The sequence below is a fragment of the Anticarsia gemmatalis genome, chromosome Z (assembly GCF_050436995.1).
Source record: "Anticarsia gemmatalis isolate Benzon Research Colony breed Stoneville strain chromosome Z, ilAntGemm2 primary, whole genome shotgun sequence".
Classification (NCBI taxonomy): Eukaryota; Metazoa; Arthropoda; class Insecta; order Lepidoptera; family Erebidae; genus Anticarsia; species Anticarsia gemmatalis.
In genome coordinates, this window is record NC_134776.1 from 16,632,522 (window position 1) to 16,647,349 (window position 14,828).

Consider the following 14,828-nt stretch of genomic DNA (forward strand, 5'->3'; position numbering starts at 1 on the left):
ATATCATTTTTACGACGTATCAAATTTTGCGCTTCATTTTGCAGGTGGTGTCGGTATCATATAACAAGGTGTTGATCTAATTAATTATCGGAAAACCACGCTTGCATTAACAGTATTTGGTTTGTTAACTTGCTGTTCATTTCACATGTTTTTTTTTTGTGTGCTTATAGCTTTCTTATAAAATTGTTATTTCAAGTTACCGCTTCAGAAAAAAGTGTTATGATAAAAACGCATTCAAAAAAATATTTATAAATTGACAAAATATTTCGGTCGTTAGCATTTTTTTATGATTGTATAAACGGCCAATGAACAGGCAAATATGCAAAAACAATGATTTCTAATGGTTAGTTATAATGTATCTAGTTATTACAACAATATTCTTATTTGTTAATTTTATATATTGTTACAATACTTTTAGAACAGTATTCCCGATGTTGCCGACTAATTGGACACTTGGACCACAGTTTTCATACGCATATTAACGCAACGGAAATAACGTCCACGCGGTTCTGTGACGAAATATTGAATTATATTGGAATAGTAATGGAAATTTGGAGAACAATATTTTCATTTCCTTTATGTTTTTTAAAATATATTGGCACTGAAAATTGTCTAGGGTTACCGGGTCAATGCCAGCTCACATTTTTGGATGATCGTAATCCAGGTTTAAATAATGGAAACTAGTTTTGGTGTTTAAGAATTATCCTTAAAGCATGTTTACTTTGACTAACCATTAGTTACATTTCGTGCAAATCTGTATATGTCTATGTAATAGTTTCGTTAAAAGTTACAACCCACTCAGGCGTGTGCGTCAACTCAATCAATCTTGTCGTACTTGCAACAATCTATCACATTACTACAATGTACTCGCTCCGTAAGAGCGACATGATTGTCTCTAACTAACCCAAGTAGTCGTCTGGAGTTGAATCATTCTCGTAAATCAATTTATTCCTCGTCGGATGTATTGGTGCTAAGCGGCGCAATTTCGCGCTGCTTTTACTTGTTAGTGCGTTGCACTAGTCCTAAGTAGGCGTCCGGTTGCGTTCTATCAATGGGCTAAAGGTAATACCAAACATTTTTGAGGCCATGATTTGATTGATTTGTAAGGGTTGAAATAGTGATTTTGATAGATGAATTTTACTACTAATCACATAATCTGAATTAGGTTCTGTAAGATTAAGAATGAGCCTAAAATTCGGTAAAGGACACCAATGTACAATAATTGTTACTTGATCACATAATTTCTAAAGTAACCTACCTACCTATAATACAATAATTTTAACAGCAGACCAGCAATTCCTAACCAGCTAAATGCTGTAAAGCACCTAGCCTGGAAGTACGCAACTATCTATTACCGATACTGCTGCTGCGATGAAACTGCGATCAGTAAAGCCGAAAGCCACAGTTGTATCTGTGTTTGAGAACTGCATGTATGCACCGTTACGCAAGTCGGAAGCATTCCAACTTTGGAGACTATCGATTGCTCTGTCTGGACCCTTAACTTGCTTACGGTTGAATTGTTACAGTCAGTTTTGAGTGAGATAATGTCGCAGCATTGTTAATACTAAGTTTAGTATAACGAGCGGAAACCGCTACGACTAGGACAGAATTGTTAACGACAGTCTTGTCTTGGAAATTTAGAGAATATATTTATCTATGCTATCTAGACTGGTATGTTTAGTGACTTAAAACAAAACATTCGGTTTAAATGTTCACGATTTACTTTACTGATTCTTAAAATACTTCATTGAGTTGTTTATCTTTAACATCATTTTTCAAAAAAGTATTTAATTATGTTTTCTTATTCTAATAAGTAAATAATTACGTCATGGTTAATCTAAGTGAGTAAAATATCGTCACAACGCATTAAAATGATTGAATACATCCATATATATTCAGTGATTGAATATATCCACAGTGGTGTCGACAGTTCTTACATAACTTAATTGGTTATCACGTAACTAGTACACAGATCCGTCGATTACGCGGCAAAAGCTCCCTTGATGTAGTTGTAACGTGTAGATTTACCTACGTCTAGACTTTATACCAATATGTGCACAGTCTATCGGAACTCTAAACGAACTTCCTGTCTGCTAAAACTTGATCGATAACTTCACAAAACTATGAAATCTTGTTCGTGTACTATTACCATTATAAACGTTCAACATTCTGATGCTGTGCTTCTTATAATTGTTATTGCATTATGGATGATTTAAACAGAAGCGTCACTCATACAAGTGTTGATAACTTTCAAATATAAACAATAAAGCGACAATTTGTAGTGCTAGTCTCTCTTAAATTCACGACAGACAGGTTGACACCTTGCACCGTGATTGTATACTCCATAGGGTTCGGCACATTAAAATTATGCTCGATATCATTAAAATATTCCGGACAGGCGGCACACGCCAACGCAGTACTTAGTAATTATAACACGCTTGAAGTTCACGGTAGGGGTTGATAGGTGAAAACCCTTGTCGAAACCCATACAAATCGTTAGGTAACACAACCAAATAGAGAAATATTATTATTTATTGTACTCAACTAATGCACCCAATAACCCAACAATAATTTATTGTTAAGTGCATAAAATAAATAAAACAAAATAGTATTCCCCATGTGTGTGCCCATAATATACCTGCTTTGACAAAAAAAAATAGAAATGACGATGTTTTGTAACTCCAATCGGTAGAACATTATTATAATTTTCTACACAAAAATGTTCTCGATACCATTCAAAATACAAGCCAGCTAACAGAATACGAAATACGTTTCAATATGCTAAAAATAATTCTGTAGTCTTAAACGTTATAGTTAATGAGAAATTTTAATTTACGCTCAGCAGCAACTTTTAATTTTACAAGCTATTATTGTAAAAAGGCACTCTTAAGAAATCGCAATAAATTAACAAACAGTAAGAGCTTCACTCGTCGATAATTCGTCGCTCGCTTCGTCCAGACATAGACAGTCACATCTTTCATTTTTGTCGTCGCAGTTGAGTAAAAAGTACTCTAGCACGTTTTTTAATATTCCTACCTTTTCCAGTTAAAAAGCAGTCCGTCTGCCTGCTAGCATTGTTCCCGATACTGTTCTTTTCAAAACAGAATTCAATTTGAATTTCTCTCGCTTCATTTTACGCGTAGCGTTTGATAGATACGATTTTATTTAAGTAGGTAGAGGTGTGTATTGTGACAATAGATGTTATGGTATCAATAAGTTTTTGCACTCATTGATTAATAAGCACTTGTAATTATTGGCACTCTGTGATATTCTTATAAGTGTTGCTATCGGGAATCGCTAACAAAATTACAATAACAATACAAAACGCAAATAGAATATCATCCAACTACAAAGTCTCATAAATCTCATAAATCCAATTTTTTTCCATATAACGATAATGTAATAGCAAAACACACTAAAACTTTTAGTACATTCAATAAAATTGAAACTGAAAGCAAAGTTTAAAGTATTTAAATACGACACGAATCGGTGCTTGTGGGTCTTTACACACGGGTATAATTGTATAGATAAGTAAGCATGCGGGAGTTAGTTCAGGGGAACGGCACCCTAGCACCAAATTACGAGGCCCTTGTTATCGATTGTTCCCGATCGATGACAGTTTCTGTGTTACACATCAGCTTTTTCACTTTAATTGGAAAGCGTCTTGTGTGTTTGTATATAGTCCAAGTTTTTCATTTTTGAATCTGAACTTGTTTTAAACAATGTGTTTTCTTAGTGTGTATTGCATTTTCGATTCGAGTTATCTTTGAGATCGAAGACAGTGCAGATTATATCGATTCTTAAGTTTTTTTCTCGTTTATTTATTTTATCACTACCAAAAGATACCTTTAAATTTAAAATTACTTTGAGTGTTAATGTTACAAAATACAGAAAATACTGACCATTGCTTCAATTATGGTTGACATTGAATATAAAATACTTATCACAATAATTTAGTGAGAAATATTAATCAATTCTTAACCTAACATTTGATGAGCACGCTATTTTTATCAGAAACTATCCTTATGGAAATAGCTTGGCGTATATATTATTCTCTTACATTTTAACCTTTTATAACTCTCAATAAAGTAAAACGAGCAAAGCATATCCCACTTCGTTCAGTTTAAAAAGGGTTTCTGCAATTTCTGAGAGAATTTCTCTATTTGTCCTCACTCTGCGGTAGTGATTCAATTTTCTGTATAAACTGTCTCCTTTTAAATTATATGATTTCTAGTCGAGTGAGTTGAAGCTGTAGAGTGGTTGTATCGTACAGTTTGTTTACTGCACTGAGGCCCCTCGCAAGAGTGTTCAGCGTTTTACCGACAAAGTGCACTGTATTTTCTTGTATACTTTCTGTCCACATATAATGTACTTATCAAAGCGAAGTGCATTCAAGAGGAAGTTTTATTTCATTAGTTACTTGCGTTACGACTAGTATTCGCTACTAAACGGCATCTATTTAATAAAATTCGTATTCCGTGACCAAGAACCCTTAGTGCAGTGCCATAGTCACCGCATTAGCAACCGCAACTTGACCTCACCGCACAGGTGAATGGTGCTGCCCAGCCAATGGGTTTAATCCCTTAAGTTTCGATAGCGGCTGAATTATAGCGGCTAAGTTAAATACTAAAATAATGTGTAAACTTCCGACTCCGCTAGTTAAATTACATTTCCAAAACAAATATAGAGCATGAAGCTATATTAAATAGTTTGTATTTTCTATTAAACGTAGCAGACTAAGTTACATTGCAAATAATTAAAACTCTTCGCCCGCAGGCATTCATTCAGTGTGTGTCGATGTTTGTAAATACATATATTATAATGTTTATAAACATGGCACCAATATAAATACAGTGAATCAAATGTGTGGTTATTAGCGTTAGGCGTTATTCTAATGGCACATCTGCAATTAACTCATACAAGTGCTGCTTTATGCATTTACTGCGATGAATAAGTGTAATGTTACGCCCGCCAACGTTACAGTATCGATTACCAATTCTATTGGATCGAATAAGATAATCGTTATCGCATGTTACTCGTCAGTATGAGGTCAGCACTGTGAATGCTTTGAAGCCTGCTTATCGTCGCGTTGACAACTGATATTAGCTAATGATTAAGGTTTTACGATATATTCGTCATCAATATTATGCACATTCAAGCAAGATCTTATATGTAAATCTTGTGGCATTCACATTATTCATACATTTAAATATTCGATTAATGTCTCAAGTTATTAGGGCGCGCATTTTTGTACTTGTTGCCTTGACTGTTGCCTTGATTATGTACTCGTTGCTTGTTGCTTTAAGTTATCAAACACCTAAACAACACTGCAAAAAGCATTTTATGCAATCTTAACAATAGTCAATAATTAATTTGCTAATTACGTTAAGGTCGCGAATGATAACTGGCATGTGACATGCATTGTGTTAAGAATAGATGATTAAAATACAAGTAACCTAAGAGCTGAGCAGCGTGATTAAGTAATTAAATGATTCATCATGAAAAATAAAGGCCATCGTTGTATACCTAATGTAAGGTGTTCAAACCTATTGTTCTGTTGTTTGTATGAACATTAATGTGGGTGGTTTGTCGGCTCCATCCCCTTTTGTTGTTAGCTTAGATAGACATGTCCTAACAAGTCACCTTTTTCAAAGTCTTAACAAAAGACGTTTTAACTCTTTCATCGGTTAATGGAAACATTGTGATATGAAGAGCGTGTTTGCCTTATGAGTTGTTTACTGTGAGTGGTATTTCTAGAATCTTGTTTTAGCGACGCCGCTCTGTCGCTCTGCGTACTGTTTTGTGTGTTTATTCAATATACACACTCTTGCGACGCTTGTTGCGGCTTTCTGCTTTCGCAACACTACTGTCCATAACCTTACACATCATGAACGAGGGTGTGCACTGTATAGAGATGTTCTTTTTAAATATATATTCAATTCACTTTAAACTCTACAAATGATGGCTCGATCGTCGACATCATAATAATTCCTACATATTCTGATCTATTTCCGCCGCGAGTCTCAATTGCCTTTTAGTAACCACATACCTAATGCCGCCTGACGATGCGAGGAATCACGTTCCGAGCCACTTTCATTGCATTACAGCTCTAATTCCCCTGTCCTGAATGCATGCATTGTGAAATTTTCAATAAGGGTAGTTAGGCTTTACATCGGCACTCACTTCTGAACTTATTCATGCTTGATGTTATGCCAATACATTTTTTAAATAGGCGACAAGGTGACAGGTACTTGTTCTCTTCCATAAAATAAGTCAGTTCATTTTATATTTGGAGTTTGCAATTTGGTACGTTTATAAGTATATATAATTTATCTGTTAAATAACAACGATATTAATTGCTTAATTTGGAATCGAGCCTTGTTCTAAAATTAAATATGTACTATTATTTAAAGCCTTGTTACTGGACCAAGTAAGTACCTACTCTATTTCTTTCCCTCAAATTTCTTCAATAGGTCGAGCTAAGCTTATGCTTGGCAAACAAAAAGAAGGAGGTGTACTACTGTTTTCGTGTGTTGATGTTTACTCTAAAATATTGTTACATAGACGCGGCATTTGTTTATACTCTGAGGAATAAATTTCAGTTCGTTCATAAAGAAAATATAAATACGTGAATGTTAGTATCAATATAATTTAAAAACAAAGCAGACTAAGTAGGTTTACAAAGAGCTTGTGTATAACAAACATAAAGTTGTTTTTTCTCATAAATATAAAGGATTTTTGGGAAAACCTTCGAACAAAAGATGTACCTAATCGTTGTTTATCAGAGCGGGTCGTGCTATCTACAGTTCGTTGCAGATAGTATAATTTATTTTATGATTGTTGCTACAACACCCTTTCCGATGAGAAATGTTGTCGCTAATCTCTTGTTATCTGTACCCACAATAGATACAATGAAATGTACCAGAAGTTTGTCCGATGACGTCATTGTACTATCGGCATTTGTGGAATTAGTATACAAAACACTCGGTACAAAGTAAGTGTAGGCGAAATGCAAGATTTTATTGTTGATTGACGTTTTTTAAAGCGTTTATATTTAGATTATAATATTTGATAAGATTATTTAGTTGAGAATCGAATACTACCTGTGAATTAAATATTTATAAACTGCAAACAAGACGTTCTCGTGGAAACATGACATCGCGCGTTAACCCTACAGCTACAGCTGTACATCCAACCGTGTCGCAACGTATTTGCAATTGTGGTGATGCAATCGCAACTTTTATACTGATGAAATCATGGATTCAACACTAAATACCGTCTCAATGAGACGTACCGAAAAAACTCTTTACCTACTAAATACAGAACTGGTTTATTTTTGTAGCTAAAGTTGTTTATAGTTTAAAACTATTACATATATATGAATATCTTTTTGGTCTAAGAAATAAAAATACTATGTAGGAACTCACACAGTTTGTGAAGACGTTACATTTGAGTCTTAACTTGATTTGCTTCCTCGTAAACCTAAGGTTCCATCTTTTACGATCGAACTCCATCATTAGATCGGCTAGATGGTAAGAGATATCCTATTATTTTTATTGCATCTCACGTGATTAGGCATGCTATCAATCCGTATACATTAGTCATCGTCGTATTATAAACAAAAGTATTTTCATATTGTTTTGCGATAACAAGCTATCACTTTCCAGTAACGCCAGCATATTGTGTGTTGTACTAATCAATGGTAAATAAACACTGCTCCAAATTGCCTGCTGTATAATATAGGTCAACCGTACTCCGCGTCATCAGAAACATATTTCACTTTTTCTGTCGTGATTAAGTACTGTTTTTGCTGTTTTTTTTACTACCATAATAAAATTGCATATAATAAATAATATAACATAAACCATAATTGTATGCATGAATACTACGAGTACGTATGAATGGCTATTATCATCTACAAAATAGAAAATTACTTTTTAATAGATACCAACTAATAGATTTATTTGTAGATTCCTCAATATAACTGACATTAGTACTACGTAATGTATCGTATAACCTCATTGCCATCGGCTATTGACTACTTGGAATTTCACCCCAATCCATCCTACACCCGTCGATGCATCCTAAATAGAATTAGCACACAAGGAAATTAAATTGAATTCAGTATGTCGCACCCTCAGTAATATAAAGGCACAATCCAAAATTATGGTAAACTGAGATTTGAAATGCTAAGGGCACAAAGTCAAATTATCTACCGGTTAGCGCTGACAGAGAGAGAAAAAGAACAATAATGACTCGGCAACTATAGTTGTGTCTCTCTCACACTCCCTCCGCCCGTCGCCCGCTCTTACTGCTTCTTGTAAGATTTCAAATCTCAGTTTACCATAATTTTGGATTGTGCCTTTATATTACTGAGGGTGCGATGTAATCTAAACCTCAAAACGGATATTGCTTTAGAATTTCTCGCTCGTACTTGTTTACTAGTAAAACATGTCTAGGTATTCTCCGAATCGTAATATGCTTTGGTAAAATCTGATATTTAGTGAGACTTGAACGTAGCAGACAGGCGGGAGCTTTGCTCTGTGCCTTTTAGTCGGGACCCTGATCCTGTTGATCCTGCGACTCGGCGAGCCGTGACCGCAGACGTTTAGAGTATCGAACGCCTTCAGACTGTACCGGTCGTAATGCGCCTGTTGTTAGTTAGTTGGATTTAACGGATTAGTTAATACAAACTCAATCGTTATAATTTACTTACAGACAGATTAATATTGTAAAATTATTGTACAAACCAAAGACGTGAATGCTTGATTGAAGTGCTTCGCCTTTTAACTGTCATGGAATCAGAATTTACAGTCATTCACTTAAGGTTATCTATTACAAGTATCAATCGTTGTTTAACCATCACTTAATAACACAAGCGGTGTGTCTAACTGACAGCTCGCCGTCTGCTCTACTGGTATTTCTATTACAAACGATATTGCCACTTAAACCTTAATAGTTTTTTTATCATTGTCTAAATATATGCATAAAATTTTAAACAATAGTTGTGAAACTACAACGTGCATAATTTATCGTTACTTATATTTCCACAAGATCATAACTCTCAGACGTTAACTTTAAAGAATATTGTAACACTGAAGATGAAAGGAAATCCGTCAGCAAAGTTTAATTAAAGCTGTGGAGAAACCTGTTGAAAGCACGCCTTGAACTAAGAACAAGCTGAAGATTAACTACATTATCAAGTGCTGTTGTGAACATAAAATCTTGTAGCAGAATAATGTGTAGCAGAACAGAAGCTACATAATAATATTATTATTCAAATAAACAGATCGATTCGCAATATGTGCAATTTGGGAAGCGTATTGAATTTAATGCAAGCGATGACAGTGATATCCTGGGGCTGATACGCAGATAATAACGTCGGACATTTCAATCAAAATATCTTATATCCGATCACACTGCATTGTGTACGCGATATCCATGATGGATTAATGGATACGTTTCTGAATTATGACATTATAACACTCAGCTTCTGATTAATTACTGTATTACCTGGCAAATTAATTTATGCCGTCAGATGATCCGTCGAGTTCAGATCAGGTCTGTAGTTTATTAATAATAATTAATAAGTGAAATAAAGATGTTAAATGCCTTACATAGACATTCATTAAAATTATTTATGTACTAGCTGACCCGTAGCGTGTTAGTATCTTAATGTCTATGCACAGATATCGAAGGAAAAAATTCATATTTCAATGCATACGTTTCTAAACTTACCATGGGCAAACTTTAGTTTTTATGATTCCAGTTGTAATTCGTTTCAATAAACATCATCTTTATACAGTATTGGCTGTAATAAATTTATTTATAAAGATTACGGAGGAAATTGTAGTTGTCACTCTTGTCAGTTGGTTGTTTTTTATGAATTAGGAACAACAAGTCGAGAGATTTCGATGACGAAAGAATTTCTATCGACTCGAAGCAAACAAAAATCACGCACAAAATTCCCGATCAAATTTAAAATCACATTTTAAAGATTTGATAAAATTGCAATATGTATATCGCCAAAATACAGACGTTAGCAACGCAACCGTTGCCGGTAAAGCTACATTATTAACGGCGCGACGTGGAGCGGCGTAAATTTGCGTTGGCACCTAGTCGACATCGTGCAGTTATCTGAAAACTTCTCTACTGTATACAGTCAACAAATATAGTGGTTGATATTTTAAATGTGTTTTATGCATCTTTGCGTTAAATACTTGTACCGGTTTCACATGTTCAGAAGTAGCTGATAGCTTATTAGAGGAATTTCGCCAGTTGTTATTAATACATTTGCTGTCACTTTATCTAGGAAATAGCTTATCTGACACTTATTCATATGCTGTCTACTAAATGAATATGTTTAACAAGATTGTATGCCGTAATTACTGCAAATTAGTTTTGTTTGTGAATTTTTACTTACGCCTTTCCTTCCTAGTCCATACTAATTCTGTTGTTTAGCAATGCTGTTTGCGTTAAATAGAGGAAAAAAGGTACTGCGGTTTTGTTCATTTAATGAAAAACTTCTGTTACAGTAACCAAAATAGTATTTGTCGTGAACTTCACAAAAACGTAAAAATAGTGTACCTTCAAATGGATAAATGTTCTTTTGCCGTAGTTCAGTTTGCACACAAATGTGTAGTGACAAGTGCAGTTTGGAGTGCGGGCCATCAGCTTGATTCATTCGATGTGTTTCACACTCTGTTTGTTTATGCTTTTATTCACAACAAACAATCACATTCGTGATGCTTGTGTAATAATAAACAGATATAAATGCGGGCAGACGTCGCGTCGTCACAAATCTGTCGAACAGTTTGAACATGCTGCGTTGGTAGCTCAGTTGTTAGTTCGCTTGCCAGAAGACTGCAAGAAGATTGCAAACAGAAAGAAGCTATATTCTTGACACATTTTTTATAGGAAATTCGGTAGACTAAACGCACCGAATCCGTTTAAAATGTTTAGCTAATACAGTTGATTCTAAATAAGTGTTATGTAAATTTTCCAGAACGCTTATACACTTAATTACTTCACCAATCTCAGCCGTAACAGTCACTTGCAGGCTCTCTAATTAAAGCTTCGACGCGGTTATTCTTGCGAGCAAACCTAACATTTCTTCCGTAATTTTTAAAGGTACTTAACGTCGATTGTTAAGATTTTTTGTTTGACCCTTTTAATTGCGAATGCACTTAGAGTTGTTTTTTTTAGTTTTCGCGTTCAAGGGTAAGTTTTAATCAAAGATTTAATGAATGTTTATCTGTCTAGCCTCAATTGTTATTAATGCATAGTAACACAACTTGTTTGTGGTTGACCAATATTTGTTGCACTAATTAGAGGTGTAAGTGAGCACTAGACGACCGCAGTTCGACGTGGTCAATCAGTTTCACACATTAGTGTGCGTTACAGATATCAAACCAATATAGATAACTCATCATTCAAATGTTCAATTAATAATTTTATTTTAAAATTAACTTTGCTGTATTATTTACTAAGTGTAGAAGTACCTTTCGTCCTTACCTACTTTACTTTTTAGGTCCTAGTAGTGCTCATATAAAAAAATATCGAAATACTGTCCTATCCGTCCGAATTTAATAGATTAGATATAGTATGTGTGCATTCCAAAATATTTAAAAAAAATTAGTTTGCACTAAACTATAATTTGTGTGGTATAATTTCTAACTGTTGTTCGACAGCTCGAGTTCTTAACGCGTGAGCTGACATAATTGAATTTCTGGTCCTCAGGGTGTTAGGTCTGGGATACGCTGGGCTTAGTTTCAATCTAAACACCCATTGAAAGTTCAATGACAATATCGTGTCTGGATTATGTTAGAAATCCCTGAAGGAGTGTTTTCATGGAGGCCGCAGGCACGCGGTCTTATTAGTTCATTAATAGAATATTGTTGTTAAGTTTGCTCAAAACATGCACAATCCCTGTGGTGTTATCGTGTGTTTTTCTGCGATATTTCGTTGCTCAAATATGTAAACAATTCGCTTTAAAATAAGATTTATGTTTTTTTCTGCCCTCATGGAACGTAGAAATAAAATCTGATCATAGTAAGCTTTAAATGTACTATAAATTGATACAAAATGTGTTGAGCCGTTGTTGTAAATCACATTATTTAGTGTTAATTAACCGCGCATTTGGATTTAAATCCACATTACGGACTCGCTCTACATCAAATTAGTAGCGTTTACGTTTAATCAAGTTATAGTACGCGAATATGTGCCCATTGTAAGTCTGTTATTTTTTAATCTCTATTTATTAATGACTTTTAACATTGTGAGTTCATGTATCTCCCATATAAGCATAACAAAACTAATAACTTTACACCTTACTTTTATGTGTTAACAACCTCAAAAAAGTTTACATTGTATTGCATTTTACTCACTGGTAATAAGAACCGTAAAAAATATTCACATTCTTCAAAAATATATTTCGTTACTACGAGTAAAAGCTTGGCTCTAAAATTATTTTCAGTATAAAAGTAATAGTCAATGCTGCAGATTTTTTGCTAGCAGTACGTCTCTGAGAGGAAAGAAAGGTACAGGAGAGATTTTATATGTACTGTAGTCCGACGAGTGAGGCAAAGATAGATCGATATAAAAACTCGCGCCAAGAACGTAGGCGGCAGCTTCGACAGACACACGCTCGTAATTTAATCAATTATCCTTGTGAGGCCGTGCAGTAGCTTCTTTCTCAAATATGCGACAAATTCCAAGCAAAAAGTCCACGAGGCCTATGTAGCCGGCCGGTGAGAACAGCTCTTTTTCGCTCTCATCAAAGCTCTCTGCAGAAAGAAAAATAAAATGCGATGAAGACATTTCTAATTTCATTCATTTTTTATTTTTTTTATTTATTATAGCTAGCGACAGATTAGAAGTTTTAGAAAGTAACGTAGTTTTTCGAAAATATCTGGTTTGATTTGATATATTTACGTCTAACGCCCTACACCTACCAACGGTGGTGTTGCTGTACTTTTTATAACAGCATATTGTTCTGAGCATATAGTACAGTGAACCGCGGGTCAAGTTTCATGAACCTTCACGGCACTGCACAAATACAATATCCATAAAGCTCGCTTTACTGGGAATTACGACTAGCACATAACATTTAGTTTACTCGACAGAATCTAGAGAGAATTTTATCGTAGAGGTTTCAGCACACATTTTTAAGTTATAATTTTCAAGGCGGTATTAAGGGCACTCGGCTGTTTATTAAAGAACAATAGATATACCCCCTGTTGACCAGAGTTCATCGAAGGGAGTGTCTGTTGTTGCTTTTACTGTATTTGCATAATGTGATGTGTTTATGTTTAGAAAACCATGCTAAAGTTATTCTTTCCATAACAATCCATCATAATGATATAATTGCCATCATAGATACATTTCTTCTTTATATTCATAATTGTATGATCCTGACTATTTATCCAGTGTTATTGTCTACTACAATAGTATTGGAAGGTTAGCTATTGAGTCATTGTTTTCATTTCCTCCACATTTTTTGCATATTTATGAAGAACTATTTATCACATATTGTCGCATATAAATGGTTTCTTGGCAAAGGGTTATTTAGTAAGACTTTCTGCGGGAATACAAACGAAACCAAAGTTGTTTTATAAATTCTGCTTGACTGACACTCATATGACATCGTATTACATGGTGTTTATTGTTTTCAGGTGACATCACACAAAAGGGCTATGAGAAGAAACGTACGCGCCTTCTCACGCCATACATTCCACAGCAGCAGCCGCAAGGTAAGTTCAACTTTAATTTCATAACATTAAAACGCAATATCGCTGCTAACACCGATGCCTGAACTAATAAGGTACCTTACATGACCCATCAGTACTGGCACGTTTTTAGTCAGTGACGTCATACAATAATTACAGTACTGACGCGTCCAAGGCCGCGACAGAAGCGTTGCCGGGGTCAAGTGTCAATTGAACGCCGTCGATGGATGTTGGACAATCGCGAAATTATCGAGACGGCTCGGCCCGATTCCGCAACGAGGGTCAAACGCTCAGGCCAACTTGAATCTGGACTCACCACTACACATATTTAGAACAAGAGTGCGATGAACCGAAGATACTCAGGCGGCTTTAAAATTACAAACTTGAAACGGTCCCCATCTCTTGATAACGATAGACCATTTTGGCTATCCATAGTTATTCTTATTGCCAGAAATTTGATATGACATCGATCAGCGGTTTTTAAGTTAATAATATGGAACTTACAAAAAAAAAATGAAAGCCGTCTCGTCGTCACTAGAGATAACTTTGCATTAGTCCTGCGATCGGAATCATTAAAATAATGAGGCTGACCTTGTTGCTCGTGCAAATAAATTAGTGAATAGCCAAGCGTTGTCCAACTACCATCGAAGGCATTTTTTTTATTTATGGATTATTTTTCCCCCTATTTCCTTTTTTAGTTATATTGGTTTAGTTAGTCGGTAATCCACACGCACATCAACCACACTTTATCACCACGGTACTATTTCGTAAATGGCACTGATATAACACTAGATAAGGGCACTGTCGAAATGTACCAGCTTTATACGCTTGCGGTGCAGTTTCGCCTACAAAAATGCTCACTAAACCTTAGCCCGAGGTTGGCGCGTTTCGACGTGAGGGGTCCATTTAAAAACTAACTAGGAATAGCATCGAGAAAGGAAATTAACAAGTAAGATTGTCGAGTAACGAGCTCGTCGCTTAGACGGTATCTATCGATTTCCACGTGCAACGTCCGTTTTTAGTTAGTGAACAAACAAGATTAGCGCTCGTTCACACGAGTTAACCGTTTATTCGTTCGACAGCTATTTCATTACTGCGTTG

General features: G+C 35.1%; 1 protein-coding gene across 4 annotated transcripts in view; it reads left to right on the forward strand.

Moving 5' to 3' along the window:
- DIP2 (disco-interacting protein 2) overlaps positions 1-14,828 on the forward strand; it is an 89,073-nt gene that overhangs the window by 9,132 nt on the left and 65,113 nt on the right. For all 4 annotated transcript variants that reach the window (XM_076135270.1, XM_076135272.1, XM_076135271.1 and 1 more), the window contains exon 2: positions 13,674-13,751. In XM_076135270.1, the coding sequence (XP_075991385.1) occupies positions 13,674-13,751 (78 nt within the window). The remainder of the gene's footprint in view (positions 1-13,673; positions 13,752-14,828) is intronic.